The 18,405-nt window shown below is 39.2% G+C and overlaps 2 protein-coding genes across 10 annotated transcripts in view; one reads left to right on the forward strand and one right to left on the reverse strand.

Annotated features, from left to right (window-relative positions):
* Positions 1-18,405, reverse strand: part of ANKRD40 (ankyrin repeat domain 40) — a 45,864-nt gene that overhangs the window by 16,847 nt on the left and 10,612 nt on the right. The window contains exon 6 of one of the 2 annotated variants that reach the window (XM_082774873.1): positions 10,452-10,663. The exons of the other annotated variant lie outside the window; for it this stretch is intronic. The gene's annotated coding sequence lies outside the window, so the exon portion shown is untranslated. Of the gene's footprint in view, positions 1-10,451; positions 10,664-18,405 lie in introns of those variants that run through there. 2 annotated transcript variants of the gene reach the window in all.
* The window catches only part of LUC7L3 (LUC7 like 3 pre-mRNA splicing factor), a 20,442-nt gene continuing 2,177 nt past the window's right edge, over positions 141-18,405 (forward strand). For 6 of the 8 annotated variants that reach the window (XR_014318741.1, XM_082774862.1, XM_082774857.1 and 3 more), the window contains exons 1-9: positions 5,533-5,697; positions 8,982-9,048; positions 10,010-10,049; positions 10,279-10,423; positions 10,763-10,837; positions 10,913-11,017; positions 11,916-12,077; positions 12,561-12,844; positions 13,403-13,563. Coding sequence is in view for 7 of the 8 variants with exons in the window: in XM_082774862.1 (XP_082630988.1) it covers positions 5,548-5,697; positions 8,982-9,048; positions 10,010-10,049; positions 10,279-10,423; positions 10,763-10,837; positions 10,913-11,017; positions 11,916-12,077; positions 12,561-12,844; positions 13,403-13,563 (1,189 nt within the window). In the remaining variant the exon portion in view is untranslated. Of the gene's footprint in view, positions 357-5,532; positions 5,698-8,981; positions 9,049-10,009; positions 10,050-10,278; positions 10,424-10,762; positions 10,838-10,912; positions 11,018-11,915; positions 12,078-12,560; positions 12,845-13,402; positions 13,564-18,405 lie in introns of those variants that run through there. The other 2 variants (XM_082774861.1, XM_082774863.1) reach the window with 2 other exon arrangements.

Genomic DNA, 18,405 nt, shown 5'->3' on the forward strand with positions numbered 1-18,405 from the left:
GAGAAAACCTCGGGAATCGGGAACCGCTGAGGGGCTAGGTGAGGAGCTCGGCGGCCGCCCCACACGAGGCCGCCACCAGCGCCCCGCAGCAGGCCAGGCCGCAGAGGCGGTTGGCAGGCGCGCGGGGCATTGTGGGCAGGGCGAGAAGCCGCGCCGCCATTTTGTCTCTGTCACTCCGGCGGCGGCGCGGGCGCTCGGGGAGGAGAAGGCGGCGCGGAGCCGGCGTTTGGCGGCGAGGATTCGGCCCGGACGACGCGATGATATCGGCCGCCCAGCTCCTCGATGAGCTTATGGGCCGGGATAGAAACCTGGCCCCGGATGAGAAGCGCAGCAACGTGCGGTGGGACCACGAGAGCGTGAGTGCCGCGGGGCCGCCTCTCCCCTCCCCTCGCGCCCTCCCTCAGGGCCCGGCCGGGAGCGAGGAGCGAGGCCCTGGGCCCGCATCGCCCCCGGGGGCAACAGCGGAGGGGCAGGGCTGGGGTGTGCAGGCCGATAGGGGGGTTCCTAAGGCTGGGGTAGGGGCTGCGGGGCCCTCGGTGCGGCCCTCAGAGGCTGCGGCCCTCCTGCATGGCGGCCGCGGGGCGGGAAGCTCCGGGAGCCCTGAGGTGAGGAGGAGGAGGATGAGGAGGAGGAAGGTCCCGCCGTAGGGAGGCTGAGGGAATGGGGTGGTGTTGGGGCCTTGTGTTTGGGTTTCAGTCTGAGGGGAGAGAGGGTGTGTTGGGCGCGGGGTGGAGAGATGGGGAAGTTTGGGGGGGGTGTGAGGGAGCGGGGTGTGTTTGGGGGCGCTGAAATGAGGCTGGTAGGGGCAGAAACAAAACTTCCTTGGAGCTTGCTGGCTCGTACAAAGGGAGGCGGGACGGGTGTTAGGGGTTTGAAGCATAAGTGTCGCTGGATCTCGCCCCGAACGTGGTGTTGGGGGAGGAAGCACGCAGGTTGGGGTGCAGGCATCCTGACTGAGCGGCCTGGAGGATAGCGAAGAACGACTTTTGAAGCAGCATTTAACAAACAAAAACTTGATTCCTTTTGTACTTTGTCAGTCAGGATAGTGCAGTGTCGAGAAGGGGGGAAGGAGATGGGGACTAGGCTAAATAGTGTTATTACTTAGTACTACTTAACGTGTTTTTTTCATTAACATCGTGATGTCATTCGTATTCTGCAATAAACAGCTCAGACAAGACTTCTTTTGTGTTATTTGGGACTTTTTTTTTTTTTTTTTCTGGGACATAGTTGAGTTTTAGTGAATGACGATTTTTATTGACATCCATCCTAATAGTACTGCAGCCGACTTCTAAAAAAAATCAGCAGTAATTACAAAGTTCCTTAGCTGTTTCTTTGGGAGATATGAGAACTCTGCTGCAATATATATTTTTTTTTCATCATTCACGATGTAGCTGTGTGTTGCAGTATATGTTGAAAAAAAAAAAGCGTCGCAATTAGGATAGCTTGTTTGTTATGGTTGGTAGGAATTGCTGTAGTTTAAGCTGCAAGTAGTGTGCAGTTGAACTACCTGGGGCTCCTCCCACCTTAGTATTTTCTTGGGATGTTTTTAAATTGTGTCAGAAGGGAGAAATGCTTGCTTTTGGCTGTTATATGTTGCATCTGCATCCCACGGGTTGGAATTTTATGTTTTCAAACAAAACTTGTGTTATTTTAGAGATGGCTGAAACACGTGTTTCTCTGAGTGCATGAGATAAGGACAGATGCCTTTCCTGCTCTAGACTGGAAAATTCAAGCATTTTTTTTAATAATTCCTGCTTGAAAAATGCTGCTATGTAGTTAAGTTGTTAGTGTCAGAAGAAAACTGTGAGTCTGAATTTCTTAATGTCCTTCTAGACCTTTTTAACCAAAGATCATTATTCAGTTGGGTGTTCAGTTAAATACTTTCTTTTGATTCTGAACTCAAATAGGGATTGTTCAGCCCTGCAAATAGGAAGTAAATGGCTTGAGCCGGAATCTGGTTAAGATGACTTCTATCTTTAAAAAGGGATTTTTTTAACTATGTTAGGCTGAAGATATTTGCTATAACTATCGGGATCTATCTTTAAGGTGTTTTTAATTTCTTTATTGTTTATTTTTAGAGACAGGGCCTTGTCTATTCTTCCAAGTCCCCCTTGGACAATTTAGAAAGTGGAGAGCTGTGCTCTCTCCGAGGCCAGCAGCAACTTTACAGGCCGAGGGTTAAGCTTCAGCCTTGCAGGAGCTGCTGTTACATTTGTGCCACTCCTGATTCTATTTATGAGATTTATAGGACCATTATTAAACACAACCTCTCTGAAAGGAGGAATGTGTTAATAGATAGCTACAGTCAATTGATGGATTTGTAGCAGAAATTTACTGCTATTAAAACATAAAGATGTGTTTCAACTTTTAACTCTTTGCATCCCATAACAATTAAATTAGGAATGCTGACACGTTCAGCAATTGCAAATAAGGTTCAAATAGTAACATCCACTCATCTGCTTGACTGCTGTTTTATTTTTCAGGTTAAATGCATGTTAGTGTCCCCTCTGGTAAAATGACGTATCTGTCAACATGGGGCCTTTTCATTGTAAGCATGTTGTGCTCTCATACCAAAATTTAAGATTTTTGTCACATATCATCAATTTTTAGATGTGGAACGTTATCAAAAACAAGCTCATCCCTGTTTATCATCTGTAACTTACGGATGGGCAGATAAAAAAACAAAACAACAAAACTGCAGAAGATGCAATGTAATACAAGATAGGAATAGGTTGTTAGGAAGTTATGAAAGCAGAGTGTGATAGCTGAGCATTTATTTGCAGTATTAATGAAATGTGTTTATCATATATTGAAAAGCCTTTAAATTCTTGTTTTTATAACTTCTACGTGACTAAAGTCTTTAATCTTAAGACATTGCCATCCCAGGTGCTGTATATTTCAGTATTCCAGAGTCTTTTTGGATGATCAGTTCTAGATCTAGCATAAAGGCTTCCTGTTTTGTGTGTAGCAGGAAATTATTAGTAGCATATGTTCTAATCTTTCTGCTAACTGTCGTATCCGTGACAAGTTGTATTTCTGGAACAGTAACTAAAAAACTGCACTGATTCAAGCATTCTAGTTTATTGTGCCACCTATGCAAGACAAGTCGATGAGTGATGGTGTGAGAGTTCTGAGGCTGTTCACAGCTCAAGGACGGCAAGCGTTGGCTACCTGCGTTTCATGGATTGTTTTGAGATTGTGATGGTTTCTTCAAGGTAAATACAGCATTTTAGAAAGTAGGGAGAGATGGAGAGCAGTTACAGACGAATGACTGAGCAATTATCTGTGATAGGCATACAGTTTTTCAAGATACAGATTCTATATTTAAAATATGATTTAGTGGTGTCAATTGTTTACAATCTATTACATACTTTTTTTTAATGCCGGAAGACCTAAATTGGTTTGCATCTAGTTAGAAGCTCAGAACTTACTCCTCTTTCTTTTGATTTTCTTTTTTGGAACTTGACTTAATTTGTACTTGTTTGGGTAGAATATTGTTATTGGGAAGGTTATCTTTAAGAGCCAGTTTGGGGGAAGGACTTAGCTGTTCTGGGTGGGGGAGCATTGCTTACAAAACCTGTGGTGCTTGAGAACTGTAAGGGTTCAAAGAACTCGTCTACATGAAGCAATTTTCTCTTTTTTGTTGTGTAGGTTACAACCTGGATATTATTCTCTGCCTTTTTACTAGGTCTTGTGTGCCTAAAGGAATGCGCTTGTAGAATTGTTTACTACAATTCTACTCTTGTAGAACAGGAGCATGTTAGTGTAGAAGTGTTAATGGTGTAGAGCTGTCGGTAGTTTTTGTCTGGGGGAAAGCTTTGAATTGGTCACAGCGCTTGATGAGCTATCTGGTTTTGATGCCAGCTTTCACAATTCGAACTGAATGCTACTTTCCCATCTCCAAGGGATTTTAAGGATTAGTAAATTTGTGATGAAGTGGAGAGTTCCAAGTGTCCATTTTCATTCCAGTGTGTTACTGAAATACATGTATGACATCTGAGGACTTTGAGACAGGAGCCACGGCTAATCCTGCTGCAACAAAGTGCTGACAACATTCTGCTCAGTCCAGCTTCTTGATAGCAGAGTCATCAGAATAATTTTTGGGAAAAAAGTTCATTATCTGCATGGCTAAGTAGCCATGCTCATCACCTGTTGTCCTGTTTATGCAAATACGGAATATATTTCCATATGACTTCTGAGTAGTGCTAAGTGCAGCAGTCTGATAAGCTACGGATGAGTAATGCCATTTGAAGCATATCACCTCTGGTTCAGCCCTTTAATGGCTCTGTGCTTCTTCAGCCGTTTCTTGGCCCTTTCTATTCCTGTTTGTGATTGACTACTTCAGACCAGCTGTAAAGTGCAGCTGGCTGGTAGCTATCTCCAGCCTGTCAAGGCAGATGTAACATAAAGTGAAGCTAACCCTGGATGATAAAGTTTTAAGATAGCTGCAGGATTCTCTCAATTAATGTTTTTCCATCAAAGCAAAACCAATTGAAGAACATAATGAAATAGGTGCGAGGGAGGGAGAAAACTGTGGCAGACACAGCCCAAACCACTCTGATACCAGTATTTCTCTGCAGGCTGTCTCTGAGGAGAGAATGTCAAGGACTTCACTAGGTACCATAGCATCCAGAGCTAGCAGAAAATTACTGCAACTTTTCAGTGATTTTCTTTAATAGTTAATACAGTGTCTGACACAAGTTTAAGCTATGTATTCTAGTGGTGGTCACTACAGCTTTTGGTACTTCTTCCTACCATCAGCTGGTAAGAAGAGGCTTTTTCCAGAAGTGCTGCTTCATAAGGTCATTTAAATTTTTTGTTTTGTTTTGTCAGGCTTCTGACTCTAATAATTTTCCCTTTGCTCTTTTTGTTGCTAGTTTCAAAACTGTTCCAGACCAGTTTGCGGAGTTTTTGAGCATGCAGCTATGAAGACTTCCTATAACTCTTTCCCAGCAGAATATGGTCAGGCTGTTATTGTTGTGCTTTTTGTGTCCTAGGAAATTCTCTGATTAATCCCAGCAGTTTTTCTTGGGAAGTGCCTTTTCACTGACCCTGTACTTGGTTGTGAGGTCAAGAAAATGAAATGGAAGGGAAAGAGATCCTAGAAATAGGAAATGCTATTTCTTTTAACAGAGGAGCTCATCTGCAGTCTGGTTTCTTGAAACAGCTTGATGCTTAAGTGAGATTGTCCAATTTCTTTTTCCTCATGGCCTCCTGAGAAGAAAAAAAATTGTGATTTTTGTGTGGTTGTTTTTAATTATTCGCTATAAATTGTTTCAGAGAACAAGCTTAGGTGGTCTTATGACTTACTGCCAAAGCCTCTGCCAGTAATTCTGAATGTCTGCAAAGAAGGGCGAGTAAGTCTCTGCATAAGCTGCTTTTAAGAAGTGCTGAATTTAGTCCACCCTTAGCAGGTGCTGAATTTTTTGCCATTTTTTTGGAGAGCACTGTTACTTGAGATTTTGTCTCCAAACAGTAGGCCTTTGGTGTTACACCTGCATGTTTGCTGTGATGCCTGGTTGTAGGGAGACCCATTCAGCTTTACTCATGCAGCTTTTCAAGATGCTTCTGTTCTGGACCAGTCAATCTTGCATTGGCAGTGCAACTGATATTGAAAGGTTTGTACAGTCAGTGATTTATTTTTTTTCTTGGTTCTCCCCAGGAATTCAGTGTTTCTTCAGACAGCACTTAAAGCAGGTGAGAAGTAAAGCCGCTACAAAGCTGTTTTCAGAATGGCTCTGCCACTTTAAATCTGCAGTCACCAGTTTTACTTGGATTAGAGTTAATTCCCAAAGTATAGTCATACTACTCAGACAAATTCATTTTCCACTCATGCTTTGGAAGTATTGTTTTTTTATGCCCCATATAGCTTTTGTATGACCTGAAGATACTTAAACTTTAATTAGTGGTTGTTGGAATATATACAAAGCCTTAGTTGCTGTGCTTTTGTTTTGTTTTGGTTTTGCTATGGTGCTGCTTTGTAGAAATGCCACAGTGACATCACAGAAACAGCCACCTAAACTATAGCCCTGTGAGATGTATATGTGTGTATAAGTAAGACATTTTCCTACCTCTTTGTGTTGAAATTCTGGTAAGATGTTTTTTCACTGTATTTCACGTGAAATATTTAGCAGGGTTTGAATTCAACAGACTAAGTCTAAATTGATTTCTTTTAAACTGTTCTTTTGTCAAGAAGCTGTATCGTGTTCTCTTAGGTTTGTCCTCTTTGGGTCCTCTGTGGGTATTCTGGATAAAATTATGCAGATGTAAGAAAAAATAAGGAGGAGAGAATTGTTTTAATAACATTTTTATTTTCATATATCTATTATGGCTTTTAAGAAGATAGTCCTTTTGAAAATCAAAGTTTTCTGGGAGATGTCCTGCTTTACTAAATACTAATTTCAAGTTATTCTGAGAAATTCATCCATGCCATTGGAGCTGTTTCAGAAGAAGAGACACAATTGTGTGTGCCGAATCCATCTTTGTCTTCTGTTGTTAAAAGTGGGAGATGAGCAAAAGTTCCTAGAAAACAGGTGGCTAGTTGAGGAAAACTGGTCATACCCCAGGTGAGAGGTGCTTGCTTTCTTAACTTGGAAAAAACATGAGGCACAATTAAGTGACAAAATCTTTCCCCCTTGAGACCATGGTGTGTATTGGATAAGATACTAGCATAAGCTTAATTACTGGTCAGTCTGTTGCTGCTTGCACACGTAGCCTGGGTGTTGCTCCTTTCCTGAGGATTCATCAATGAAAAGCTCCAGAGCAAAGCGGAACTTCAAGCTGATACAGCTTGCTGTCTCGGAGGATATGAGTTAAAGCCTGACTGCTTCTGACATTTAAGCTAGTAACGTAGTAGTAACAGAGCTACTTTACTGATTTGGTTGTGCTGGGCAGGGGTTTTTGTTCTTCTGTGTAGCTGCAGTCACTGAAGCATGGTTAGTTGAGGAATTAACTGAAATGCAAGTGATTGGAACCAACTCTGGAGTGAAGGCATTGCTTCTGAAATCCTGACGGTGGTGTTGATCTTAAAGTGAGGGGAAGCTTAAGATAAAAACACGCTTCGTTTTTTCCTTCTACACTAAAGATATGGGTAGCTTCCCCCCCCCCCCCCCCCCCCCTTGCTTTAGTTCTCTGCAGATGCTCTGTCTTTGTGAACTTCAGAAAAAGGGAGTGTTATCTGCATGGCCTGACTGCAGAGAGTAAAAGAGGTGGTTTTTTTTTGTTTTGTTTTGTTTTTTAAACCATCTAGACTTGAGACTATTTACTGTTGGGGAATTAGCTTTTTTTGTTGTTTTCTGGTTGGCTGGTTAACGCTGTTGCTTTTTTTCCGTAGATCTCTAAGTATTTTCAGTGAAAGCATGGGTTGTGGTTATAAAAATTATTACTGCCTGCTGTATTTAGTGCCACAGTGGCCTAACCTGGATCACAGGAGCAGTATTTAAATTATGCAATAAATTACTTTTTTTTTCCCTTTTTTTTTTTATGCCCACGGGCTGTTGTAGAAAGCTTGGTTGTGTTCCTGTGTAATTGCAAAGCAGTCAGTCCAATTTTAACCTCCGTAGTCTGATTTGCAGTCTGGCAGTTAGCATGGAAAAATAAATCACTGTAATTTGAACAACTGGTGTCACAGGCACTACGCGAGGTGGTTGTGTGGGGTAGGTCTTGGATCCCTACTCACACCCACTTGTTCAGATGCTTCAAAATACTTTTTAGGAAATAGTATGCTGCTGCTCTTTGTCCGCAGCATGAGTGTGTTAGAGCTAGGCTGTAACACCCAGTAGCAATTACTAGATTTGCCAAATATTAGGAAGTGGTGTAACGTATAGGAGGTGTTAGAAGAATTTACAGGCTAATTTTGGATCAGCAATTCATTAAAAATTAATGGTGATCAAGTCTGGGGAAGGGTCTATTAAATAAATAATTGTTCACAATCTCTGGTGACCCTCAAGGGTGAAAGTATTCCTGATTTGAATCCAGTTGGCTTTTCTAATGGATAAAGATACAGGAGATGTGTGAACTTCAAGATCTGACCAACTCTGCTAATTAAGCCGATGTACATGGACGAGTATAAATCTGTATAAAAAAAATAATGAACGTCTTCTGTGCGTGTCTTCAGAAGTACACAATATATTCTTTGCACGTTGTTCTTAATGTAAAAGCATTAGATTGAAGTGCAGGGAAGCTCTTGAATAGTTCGTGAAGTTACCTTGTATGTTCCTAGGTCTCGTAACTGACACCAGAATCCCCAGCCCTGAGGCAGTGCCTCTCGCTTTGAGTGCTGGTGTCTCATAGTTACCTAGCCAGCAGTGTTGAAGGGATAGAGGCTGAATACAAAGTTCTTACAGATGAGCAGAGGACAACTTGCTGTCCTGCTTGCATGACAGGCATTTTCACAGTTAAAGAATTGCACAGCAAGTTTTTTTTAATACTTCAGTCTTTTCAAAATAACAGGTTACCTTGCAGTTACAAATAGGTTATGCCTGTTATCTTAACTATTCAGAAGTAAAATTAAGTTTTTAAGAATTAAAAATTTTAAAAATTTAAATTTAAAAGTTTAAAAATTAAGTTTTTAAGAATTAAAATTAAGTTTCCATCCCTGGAAGTCTTCGAAAGACGTTTAGATGTAGAGCTTAGGGATATGGTTTAGTGGGGACTGCTAGCGTTAGGTCAGAGGTTGGACTCAATGATCTTGAGGTCTCTTCCAACCTAGAAATTCTGTGATTAAGTAACACCATTGTGTCAAGGGAGAGTTGGAGTTCTTGGTGTTTTGTCATTAAGACGCACATTGTAGCACTTGCTGATGCCAAGTAACACAAAGATAGGGGGGTGTATGCTGGTAAAATTTTTGGAAGTCTTGCAGAGGGTACAGAGGGTCCTTTTACACTGTAATTTAGAAAACAGAAATGATCACTAAAAATTGTCAATTCCTGAGGGAAGAAAAAAAAAAGCTTTTTTTTTTTTTTTTTTTTCTCTTCTTTCAGGTTTGTAAATACTACCTTTGTGGCTTTTGCCCAGCTGAATTATTCACAAATACCCGTTCTGATTTAGGTAAGTGTATCTGTCTTGTCATTTTTATTCATGTAAGTATAATTACAATTGACCTTCTCTGTGTAAATATTTTTACTGGTGAATGCTCTGTCAAAACACTTTGGAAATAGCCTTTTTAAGGATTGCCAGTGACACAATATATTAAGATTAATATTTTTTCCAAATCCTTCTTCTAAGTGGGGAAAAATATATTTTTAATGGCGTAAGCTAAATTATTGGGTGTGGAGTAGTTTTCTTCTCCTAACATGTTGTCTCCTAATTTGTTTATGCTACCTGGGTAGTGTTTTAACTTATTTTAATGTCACTCTATGTTTTTGAGCTTATTAATTTGAGAGAATTGTACTGTAATAATTACTGCTTAAGGCCTTCTCTAAGTTATGTGTAGCTTTCAAGCTATGGTATGTGAACAGCATGTAGTTTAGAGAATGCCACTAGGAAAAACTTGCTTCTTTTTTTAGTGATAAATTCCAAGTCCACTGAAGAATTTGATAGACTGAGGAGGGTGGGAGAATTTCAGCATGGCTACCCTTCATGATCACAGGATACATACCTCTTAATTTTACTCTGAAGATAAATACTTCGTTCTTTATAATAAAAATAGATAATTAATGTTTGGAGTTTAAGAAAGTGCTTGATGAGATTATCTTTAATATGTAAGTTTTCCGTTTTTAAAGGCCTCAAAATATTTTTGTGTGTAGTTTTACTGACAAAGAAAGATCTGGAAATTCTGTTTTATATTACAATTTTACAAGTCATTCAGAATTTCCTTTGTTTTTCTAATTACTATGACATATTGGCATTCTTTCTTTGAAACTCCAAGCAAAAGAAGCAGAAATGCAGATATAAAATCCCTGGGAACAGTTAAAAGATCTGTTCTGTCTAGGTGCGCAAACAAATGCCAATGATGTGAGAATTTGGCAGTCAGGAATGCAAGCTTAAACTTTTTGTGTGGTCTTTTTAGGTCCTTGTGAAAAGATTCATGATGAAAATCTGCGTAAACAGTAAGTATGCTGATCAATATGCTAATGCAAATAGCATTCCTAGTATGTTTGAAATTTGTAATAGCAAGCTAACCATGAGAAACTAATTGCTTATTCATCTACACAAACATTTATTTAAACATATAATATTCAGTTACCTCCAGCAACAATTTAAAACAGTGCAATGTGTCGCTTGTTTTTTGTGTACTATGAAGTGATGTGACCTTTCATTTTAAAAACATTTCACCAGGTACGAGAAGAGCTCTCGTTTTATGAAAGTGGGCTATGAAAGAGACTTTTTGCGCTATTTACAAAGCTTACTTGCAGAAGTAGAACGCAGGATTAGAAGAGGTCATGCTCGTTTGGCGCTGTCACAGAATCAGCAGTCTTCTGGGGTGAGTCTGGAAGAATCATTGAGGCAAATAATTTTTCCTCTAGGTAACACCTTCACATTCTCTTTACCTTGGCCTCAAATGTTATGTTCAAGGATGGAATTTTGTTTGGAGGAATTAGCTTGAATAGTTTACTCTTGCTGAGTGAAGCAAGTTCTGTGTTGAGAGGTGTTTCATATGTTAGAGTAGATAATTATTGGTCTTCATGGGAGAAGACGCAGGAGAAAGTTATTCCTGACGTGTCTGGAATATGAGAAAATACCTTTGAAACATACAAATTGCTGTCTTTTTCTTTAAACTTAAATATATATAAATGAATGACACACTTGTACTGCTCCGCAGGCAGCAGGACCTACTGGTAAAAATGAAGAGAAGATTCAGGTGTTAACTGACAAAATTGATGTACTACTACAACAGGTGAGTTTTATACCCTATAACAGATCTCTTGCTTTCATTACTTGCTTAATAATCAGTTTTTTTATTGTCCTTCAGATTGAAGAACTAGGTTCAGAAGGGAAGGTGGAAGAGGCACAAGGAATGATGAAACTTGTTGAACAGCTAAAAGAAGAAAGGGAATTGCTGAGGTCTACAACTTCAGTAAGTAACATGTTCGTAGTTCTGTCAGTTGTATTTGAAAATTTGGTGCAACATTTGATCCCTAATAACGATGTCTTTGTGCTGAAAGTGTGAAAGTTATGGGCAGCATTAGGCGGTAACTTGATGCTTATGTGTGCTGATTCAGTGTGCTGTCTTGAGAGTGGTTTTCATGCGCATAAATTATGAAAGTACTTAAACAGCAATTCTAGAGGTGTGCGTTCAGCTTACACTAGTTCAGATCTTAGTTAAATTTTGTAGTGTAGCCTCGTGTTGTTTTAAGTTGTCAGACATCCAAACACCGCCCAGCTATTTGCTCACCCAGCTTCGGTGTCATCCACAAATCTGCTGAGGGTACACTTAAGCCCACTGTCTGTGTCACCAGAAAGACGTTAAAATAGTAAAATAGTGCCAGCCTCCATACAGACCCTTGAGAGATATCCCTTGCCACTGGTCGCCGCCTGGACATTGAGCTGGTGATCACAACTCAAGCTCATCAGTTGGTGTTAGAAATAACTCTATAAGAGAAGACTGAGTTTTATTTTCCTTAATCCTGAGATTGCTAGGAAGCTGCAGATAACTAATCCTTTGCAGTGAGGGATAAGGTTTGTTTCAGCTGTCTTCTAGTTGACTCTTTCTTTCTGGCTCACGTGGAATGGGCATTTGTAGCCTGTTCTTGCACTGTTCGTCCTAGCAGGTACGATGCTCGAAATACAAAGTATGCAGTGAGGAATTTCAGTTTTCACTAGTGAAAATTATTCAACAATATTAGTAAAGTATTAAAAAGCATTAAAGTATTAGTGCTATTCAACAATAAGAGTAAAGTTGTAAAGATCTTCGCTATCGTGTGTCCAAAAAAAATAATGTTTCTTTTTTTTTCATCTAATATGTTCTTTTGCAGACAATTGAGAGCTTTGCCGCCCAAGAGAAGCAGATGGAAGTTTGTGAAGTTTGTGGAGCCTTCTTAATTGTAGGAGATGCACAGTCCAGGGTAGATGACCACTTGATGGGAAAGCAGCACATGGGTTATGCCAAAATAAAAGCTACTGTTGAAGACCTAAAAGTAAGCATGTCTTAAGTTACTGAGCATAAAAATTGCTCAGAGGATTCCTATGGTAAAGAGAAGGCCGGCCACTGGACTTCCTCAAGTGTTTGAAATACTCCAAAGATAGTATATAAAAATGAAATGGAATCCTGCTCTGCACATTTAGCATTGTGTTTGCACTGATAGTCTTCATTTTACGTGATTATACTGTATGTAAGTAAAGAGGTAAACTCAGGAGTTTGATGTGGCCTTTGTTAACATCTGTAAGGCCTGTGTTCCTGTACTAATGACAAGCAAAAAAAAAAAAAAAAAAGTGTTCTCCATGAGAAAGGAGGCAAGTTTCAGTGATTTTCAAAAGTGCTTCTGTGTAGACAGTCCTTTGGACAGAATTAAAATATTTTAAAAGCTTAAACTTCTGCATCTTGAGATTGTTTGAACTAAGTCATATTGAATGACTTACCTTGAATAATCTTAATTTCTTCCCATGAACTTTTCTTTAAGGAAAAGTTACGAAAAAGAACAGAAGAACCTGACCGTGATGACAGGCTAAAGAAAGAGAAACAAGAAAGAGAAGAGAGAGAGAAAGAGAGGGAACGGGAAAGAGAAGAGAGGGAAAGGAAGAGGCGACGTGAAGAGGAAGAAAAAGAAAAAGAGAGGGCCCGTGACAGAGAGAGGCGTAAAAGGAGTCGTTCCCGGAGTAGACATTCAAGCAGAACATCTGACAGAAGGTGCAGCCGTTCACGAGACCACAAAAGATCAAGAAGCAGAGAAAGAAGGCGGAGCAGGTATGGGAACAAAATATTTTCACATAACTTTTCCAGATGTTAAAATCTTGTGAGGACCTTATCTGTCAGCCTGGGTCACATCACTGATTCATTAGCTTCACTGTTCTTATCTAATTTGTAGACATGCTTTACTGGTTCTAGGGATAAACAGGTTTGGATGCATATTTATTGTCTTCCGTCTGTTTTTGGAAGTAGATAACACCGTTGTGGTGAATGAAGGAGCTTTGAGTATGCTGATATTTCCAGAGGACAGGGTCTAGTTTGGTTTTGATTTCCTTTTCTCCGTGACCCCTCTATACCCTCTTAATTTTCCTTGGATTTTAATTTATAGTGGTGGATGTTCTTAAGATTTTTGTGGTTGGATGTTTGAGATGAAGAAGGCAATGTGAAGCCAGGTCTTACTTACTGAGAAATATTTGTATACAGTATGCTAAGCCTTGTTTTAAATACCTGTTTTTTGTGAATAATCAATGCATTGTAAGTGTAAACCAAGAGCAGTTTGTGTATTCTGAGTACCCGCTGACATTTGTATTTTACAAATTTTTTCTAAATGTTAAGGAGTCGTGACCGAAGAAGAAGCAGAAGCCATGATAGATCAGAAAGGAAACATAGGTCTCGCAGCAGGGACAGGAGACGGTCAAAAAGCCGTGATCGGAAATCTTACAAGCACAGAAGCAAAAGCAGAGAGAGAGAACAAGACAGGAAGTCAAAAGAAAAAGGTATGTTTGTGTGAAGACCAAATTAATATTAAGTTCTGTAAACAATATTTTCCTAAAGTCTCAAAAGCTTGTTGTCTTTCTGTCAGGGACTGAAAGTTCTTCTTAGCATCAAATTGGAATTGGTTTTATAAGCTGTATATGTTGCTGTTAACCCATTCGAAGCATTTTATTCTTTCCAGTCATTGTTAATGCACATGCGTGTGTACATACACCCTGGTGTCCTCCTCTCATCTGTTAAGTAGTTTCTAAAAGCTTACAGCGTACTACTTTTGTCTGCAAATTAAGTGTGTGAGGATTGTGATGTATTTTAAGACCTGCTGACCTGTTTACATTTAGAAAAATATTTGCACTGTAATCAGTTTTTTTATGAGTGGGAATTCTTATTGTTAACAGGTATTTCTGTAATTATCCTTTACTGGTATGTGTTTTGTGAGAGATCTGTAGTTGTGTTTCTACCTGTAGCATCTATTACTTCTATACACTGTCATGTTCCTTTACTTTTCTTGCTTAACTATGCTTCTAGTTCTTTTTTTTTTTTTCCAATCTATGACTGCAGTCCAAGATAAATCTTTGCAGAATTTCTCTGATGCTCTAAATTACAATTCCGTGCTCTCTCCCTGCCAGTCTTCTCCTTTCCTCCCTCCTGCTTGCCCCTGCCTCCCTCCCCCCCTTTTTTTCCCTCAATGAAGTGAGATTTGCCTTGTCAGTATTCAGGTGAGTCTCAAAGGAATGCTGTACTGCTAGTGCTCAGAATGCTTTATGGCAGTACATACATGTACGACAGCATTGATAGTGACTCACTGCTTCATCAAAGGCTGATATTCTGAAGCTGTACCTTTAAGTAGCATTTAAAAGAGCTGCAGAGAAAACACGAGAGATTTGCATTTGGTGAAAAAAAACGTTAATTCATTGTCATTGCTAAATTCCTACTTCAAAAGTCTTTGGAAAGTTCAGGAGGAATATAGTACTAACTTCTGGCTTAAACTACAGGCTTTGCTGGGGTACTGACTAATGTCCACTCCGAAACAGCCACCCCACTTCATCATCAGAGCTGACTGTCAATAATGGATGTAACAATTCTGTTATGTTTCTAAGGTACTTTTGAGGTTCTCTGGGATGAAAGGTGCTATGTGCATGTTTCTTGATTGCATAGGCCTGTTTGCTGTACCTTTTTCCATGTTGTTTTTTTTTTTCAGCAGATTAATTCCTGAAATGTAGGTGATGCTTCGTGTGTTTTTGTTGCCTGATTCTCTTGGACCATTTTAATTTTTCTGATTTATATCACAGTACATCTTTAGTATTGATTCATCTCTGATTTTGCTTTGCCCTTTATTGGCAAGTGTTTTTTGCTGCCTGCTTGCTGGCAGTGGAACTGATGTGTAGTGTTTAAATTCAAACACAGAATCGTAGCCTGTATCTGTCCATTTGTTACTTTCTTCCTACCTGATGCTGTGCCTTTTTTTGCCTATTTTATGAACAGACTTCTGGTACTTGGTCAAGAATGTCCTCTTCAGTACTTTATGTGTATCTGTCCATATAAATAACTATACGTATTTATTCAAATTTGGTCTGTTTATTGCATTTATGGCTTTGCAGTTCTCTCCTGAATCTTTCCATAAATAGAGGAGTTAGTGAACCTTCTTCAGCATATCAGTATTTTTCGTTTAAACTTGACCAATTTCCTTGCTGGCCGTTTTATTTGTTGCTTGCTACCTTCTTCCTCCAGATATGAGAACAGTGGGGTGATGCTTGAGCTGTGATGAAATTTCCACCTGAGAAAATCAATAACTTCTTTTTTTTTTTTTTTTAAACTATAACATTTATAGAAATATGAATAGGCCGTAGAGCAGGACCGTAATGCTGAAGAAGTTTGTGTCCCTCCCTCCAGTGAGAGGGAGAAAGAAAGGCAGGGAAAGCGATCAACGCTTGTGTGTTAAATACTGAATTTGTATGATGAAATTGTAAACACCATTACATCCTCACATTTGCCATGTGGCTTTGTAGGCAGTTAATTCAGCAGTTGGCTTTAGGGGTTCATATATCTGAAGCATGAGGCTGGCTACTCTAGTAGTCTTAACTACGTTTACTGCTCCATTGGGAATATTGGCTTCAGAATTTAATTGTCTTTATATATACCATTGATCTGCAATTACAGAAGTAAGCAGCAGCAAAGGCCTGACTTAATGCATGTGGTAGTGCCTTTCATCTTGAAATCTCAAACTGCTTTATAAACATGAAAACATGACTTAAAGGGGAAAAAATAAAAGCAAGTTACCCAAGACTTGCCCACTGTTACACAGTAAATCAGTGCCATACTTCGAAAATTCAGAAGTCCTGGCTTCTTGTTTACTAAAATACTGTGGAATGCTATGACCTTTCAAGGCTATAAGAAGACAGTGTATGTAAAAATGGAGACACAATTTCTGACTTGGGTTTCAGGAACAGGGAGACATTTGCTAAAGGAGAGGAAACTGACAATCAGAAAGACAAGTTGAGCATTAATGTAACTACTGTTGATGTAAACTAACCTCAGCATAGGTGGAATAAATAAGTGGAGAAAAAGAAAATCTGCTTTGCAAGTACCTTCATCTTATGAAGGGTTAACTTGCCACCAGACCACTTTTACTTGGCCCTTTACCTTCTGGATTCACAAACTTATATAAAAATAATTGAATTTGTGATTGTGTTTTCATGTTAGTCATTAAACCTCAGCAAATAATGTCAAAACACTCAAACTGTTGGTAATACAGGATATTATGTTTAACAAACTGACTTTACATTCTCTGAGTAGTAAAACCATTCACATTATCTTGGTAAGAATTCTTAAAGAATATTTCAGTTTCCCACATGAGCTCGAACAGAAAAATGTGCATATGTTGAATTAGGAAGCAAAGTAAATACATGATTTTACCTAATAGATCACAGCTAAGGTAATATATGCATAGTATCCACAGCAAACTAAGTGTATGTGCTTTTAAAGAAAGAAATCTGAAGGATTGAAAATGAAGTGAAGGAACTTAACAGTTGCTCCAGGATTTGAAAGTTTAGGTGATTGGGCTGTTGGATACACTTGATCAGTTCTGCTTGGCAAACTGGAGGTTTGCTATGGTAACACTATTTTATTATTGAAGGTGCTGGAAGAGTTTCATCTTTCATACCACAGGTTAATAGTAGTTTTTTTAACCTTAAACAAAATAATCCTTCCTGACCAAATTCAAGAAACAAAAGACAAAACAAAACCCTGCACACTGCACATCCATAGGGCTATTAAGATCTACCATATCTACATAGGACAGAAGATAAGATTATTGGACTGACTACTAGTCCTCTGCGGGGAAACAAGACTACTATTCCTCAGTGGATCTACGTGTGCATCGGAGATACCTATAAGACACAAAAAGAAGACTTTTTAACAAGGTTAGTTAGAGTGCAATCTACCTGCGGAGTTGCAAAACCGAGGGCAGACAGATACAAAATTTGTAGTTCTTCAGGTAGTTTTTTGGACGTCACTGTGTGCTTTCTCCAGGCACTGTGCACTGGATGTGCTGCTTCCAATGAAACCTCAGTAGTAGTGCTTTTAGGCAGTTGCCCTCATTTCTGCATGGGGGGTTTCCCCCTCCCTTTGGTGGTGTATTAAAAACAGTGAAGTTGGGATGTTGCTTCTGTAACGAAGCTTAATTTCTGCTTTGTCTTCTGAAGTATAAAAGTGTGTATCATGCCAGTCTAGGTGACAACATTGTTTAAAGTAACTTTCAGAGTGTTCAATCTGTGTGCTCCTGTTTTGGGGATATATATATATATATATATTTATATTTATTTTAATTGCCCAGATAGCAGGGAACAATCAGAAAAACAAGCATGAATGTTGTTCTGTATGATGATATCTGAGAGGTTGTTTTTTTATTTGTTTTTTTCTCTGAAGTGTCTTTACTAATGAAAGGTTTAATATTATGGTGTGTAGTAATAGAGGAGAAATTGTTATTTTTATTAAATTTGCAAATACTGAATTTACAGATTGAGGCATGTAGCTCTACTATTGAATGTTTTTCTTTCCATGGAAATACTTTTACTTCTGGCTTCCTTCCTCCTTTGAAGACTATTGAGGGAAAGACGAGTGTTTTTTCAGCAGTGTAGTGAACTCTTCAGTTGCCAGTCAGCTTTCTAATTCATGATGAAATTGTGGGGTCCTTTCCATTTTGCTCTTCTTTGTGTTTGGAAAATACTGCTTTTTATGTACCTTCCAAACTGTCTTTCCAGGCCTTTTTTGAGTGAATTAAAAATGCAGTTTTTATAGAATTGGGAATAAATAATGCTGACAAGCATACAGCTTATGTGACGCGCTGTCCAGTAAAGTTAATTTTGATTTCTACTGTGATCCCCACCTACAAAGCGAACTGTTCTCACGTATTGTTTGTTTCCTGAGTGTTTGTTTGGGGTTGCTAATTTTTTTTTAACTTCGTAAAGACTGACTTATTTGATAATGCGCTTATGCATTGTCCATACACATCACAAATTAAACTTGGGGACACAGAATCCTATAATAAGTAAGGAAGCCAATAGCCATGCATCGTATTTGCCTAACTTCTTGACTGCCTAGCTCCCCCCAGTTTGTATATTTCAGCAGACAGCTGCGTAGCTGCCTCTGTTAGATCTGTCCTTCTCCCCCTGCCCTTACTGTCCCCTTTACTTTTTTTTGGTACCCTGTCCATTGCAGGATGGTAGTTTGAAGCCTATTTCTATAACTTTGAGTATTACTGCTATTACTATAGACTACTGTATTATATAGAAAATAATTGTCCCATTTTGTATGCAATGTATCTCACATGTGCAATGTTTGTTTTT

This window comes from Aythya marila (genome assembly GCF_965140915.1).
Source record: "Aythya marila genome assembly, chromosome: 18".
In the NCBI taxonomy this organism is placed as follows: domain Eukaryota; kingdom Metazoa; phylum Chordata; class Aves; order Anseriformes; family Anatidae; genus Aythya; species Aythya marila.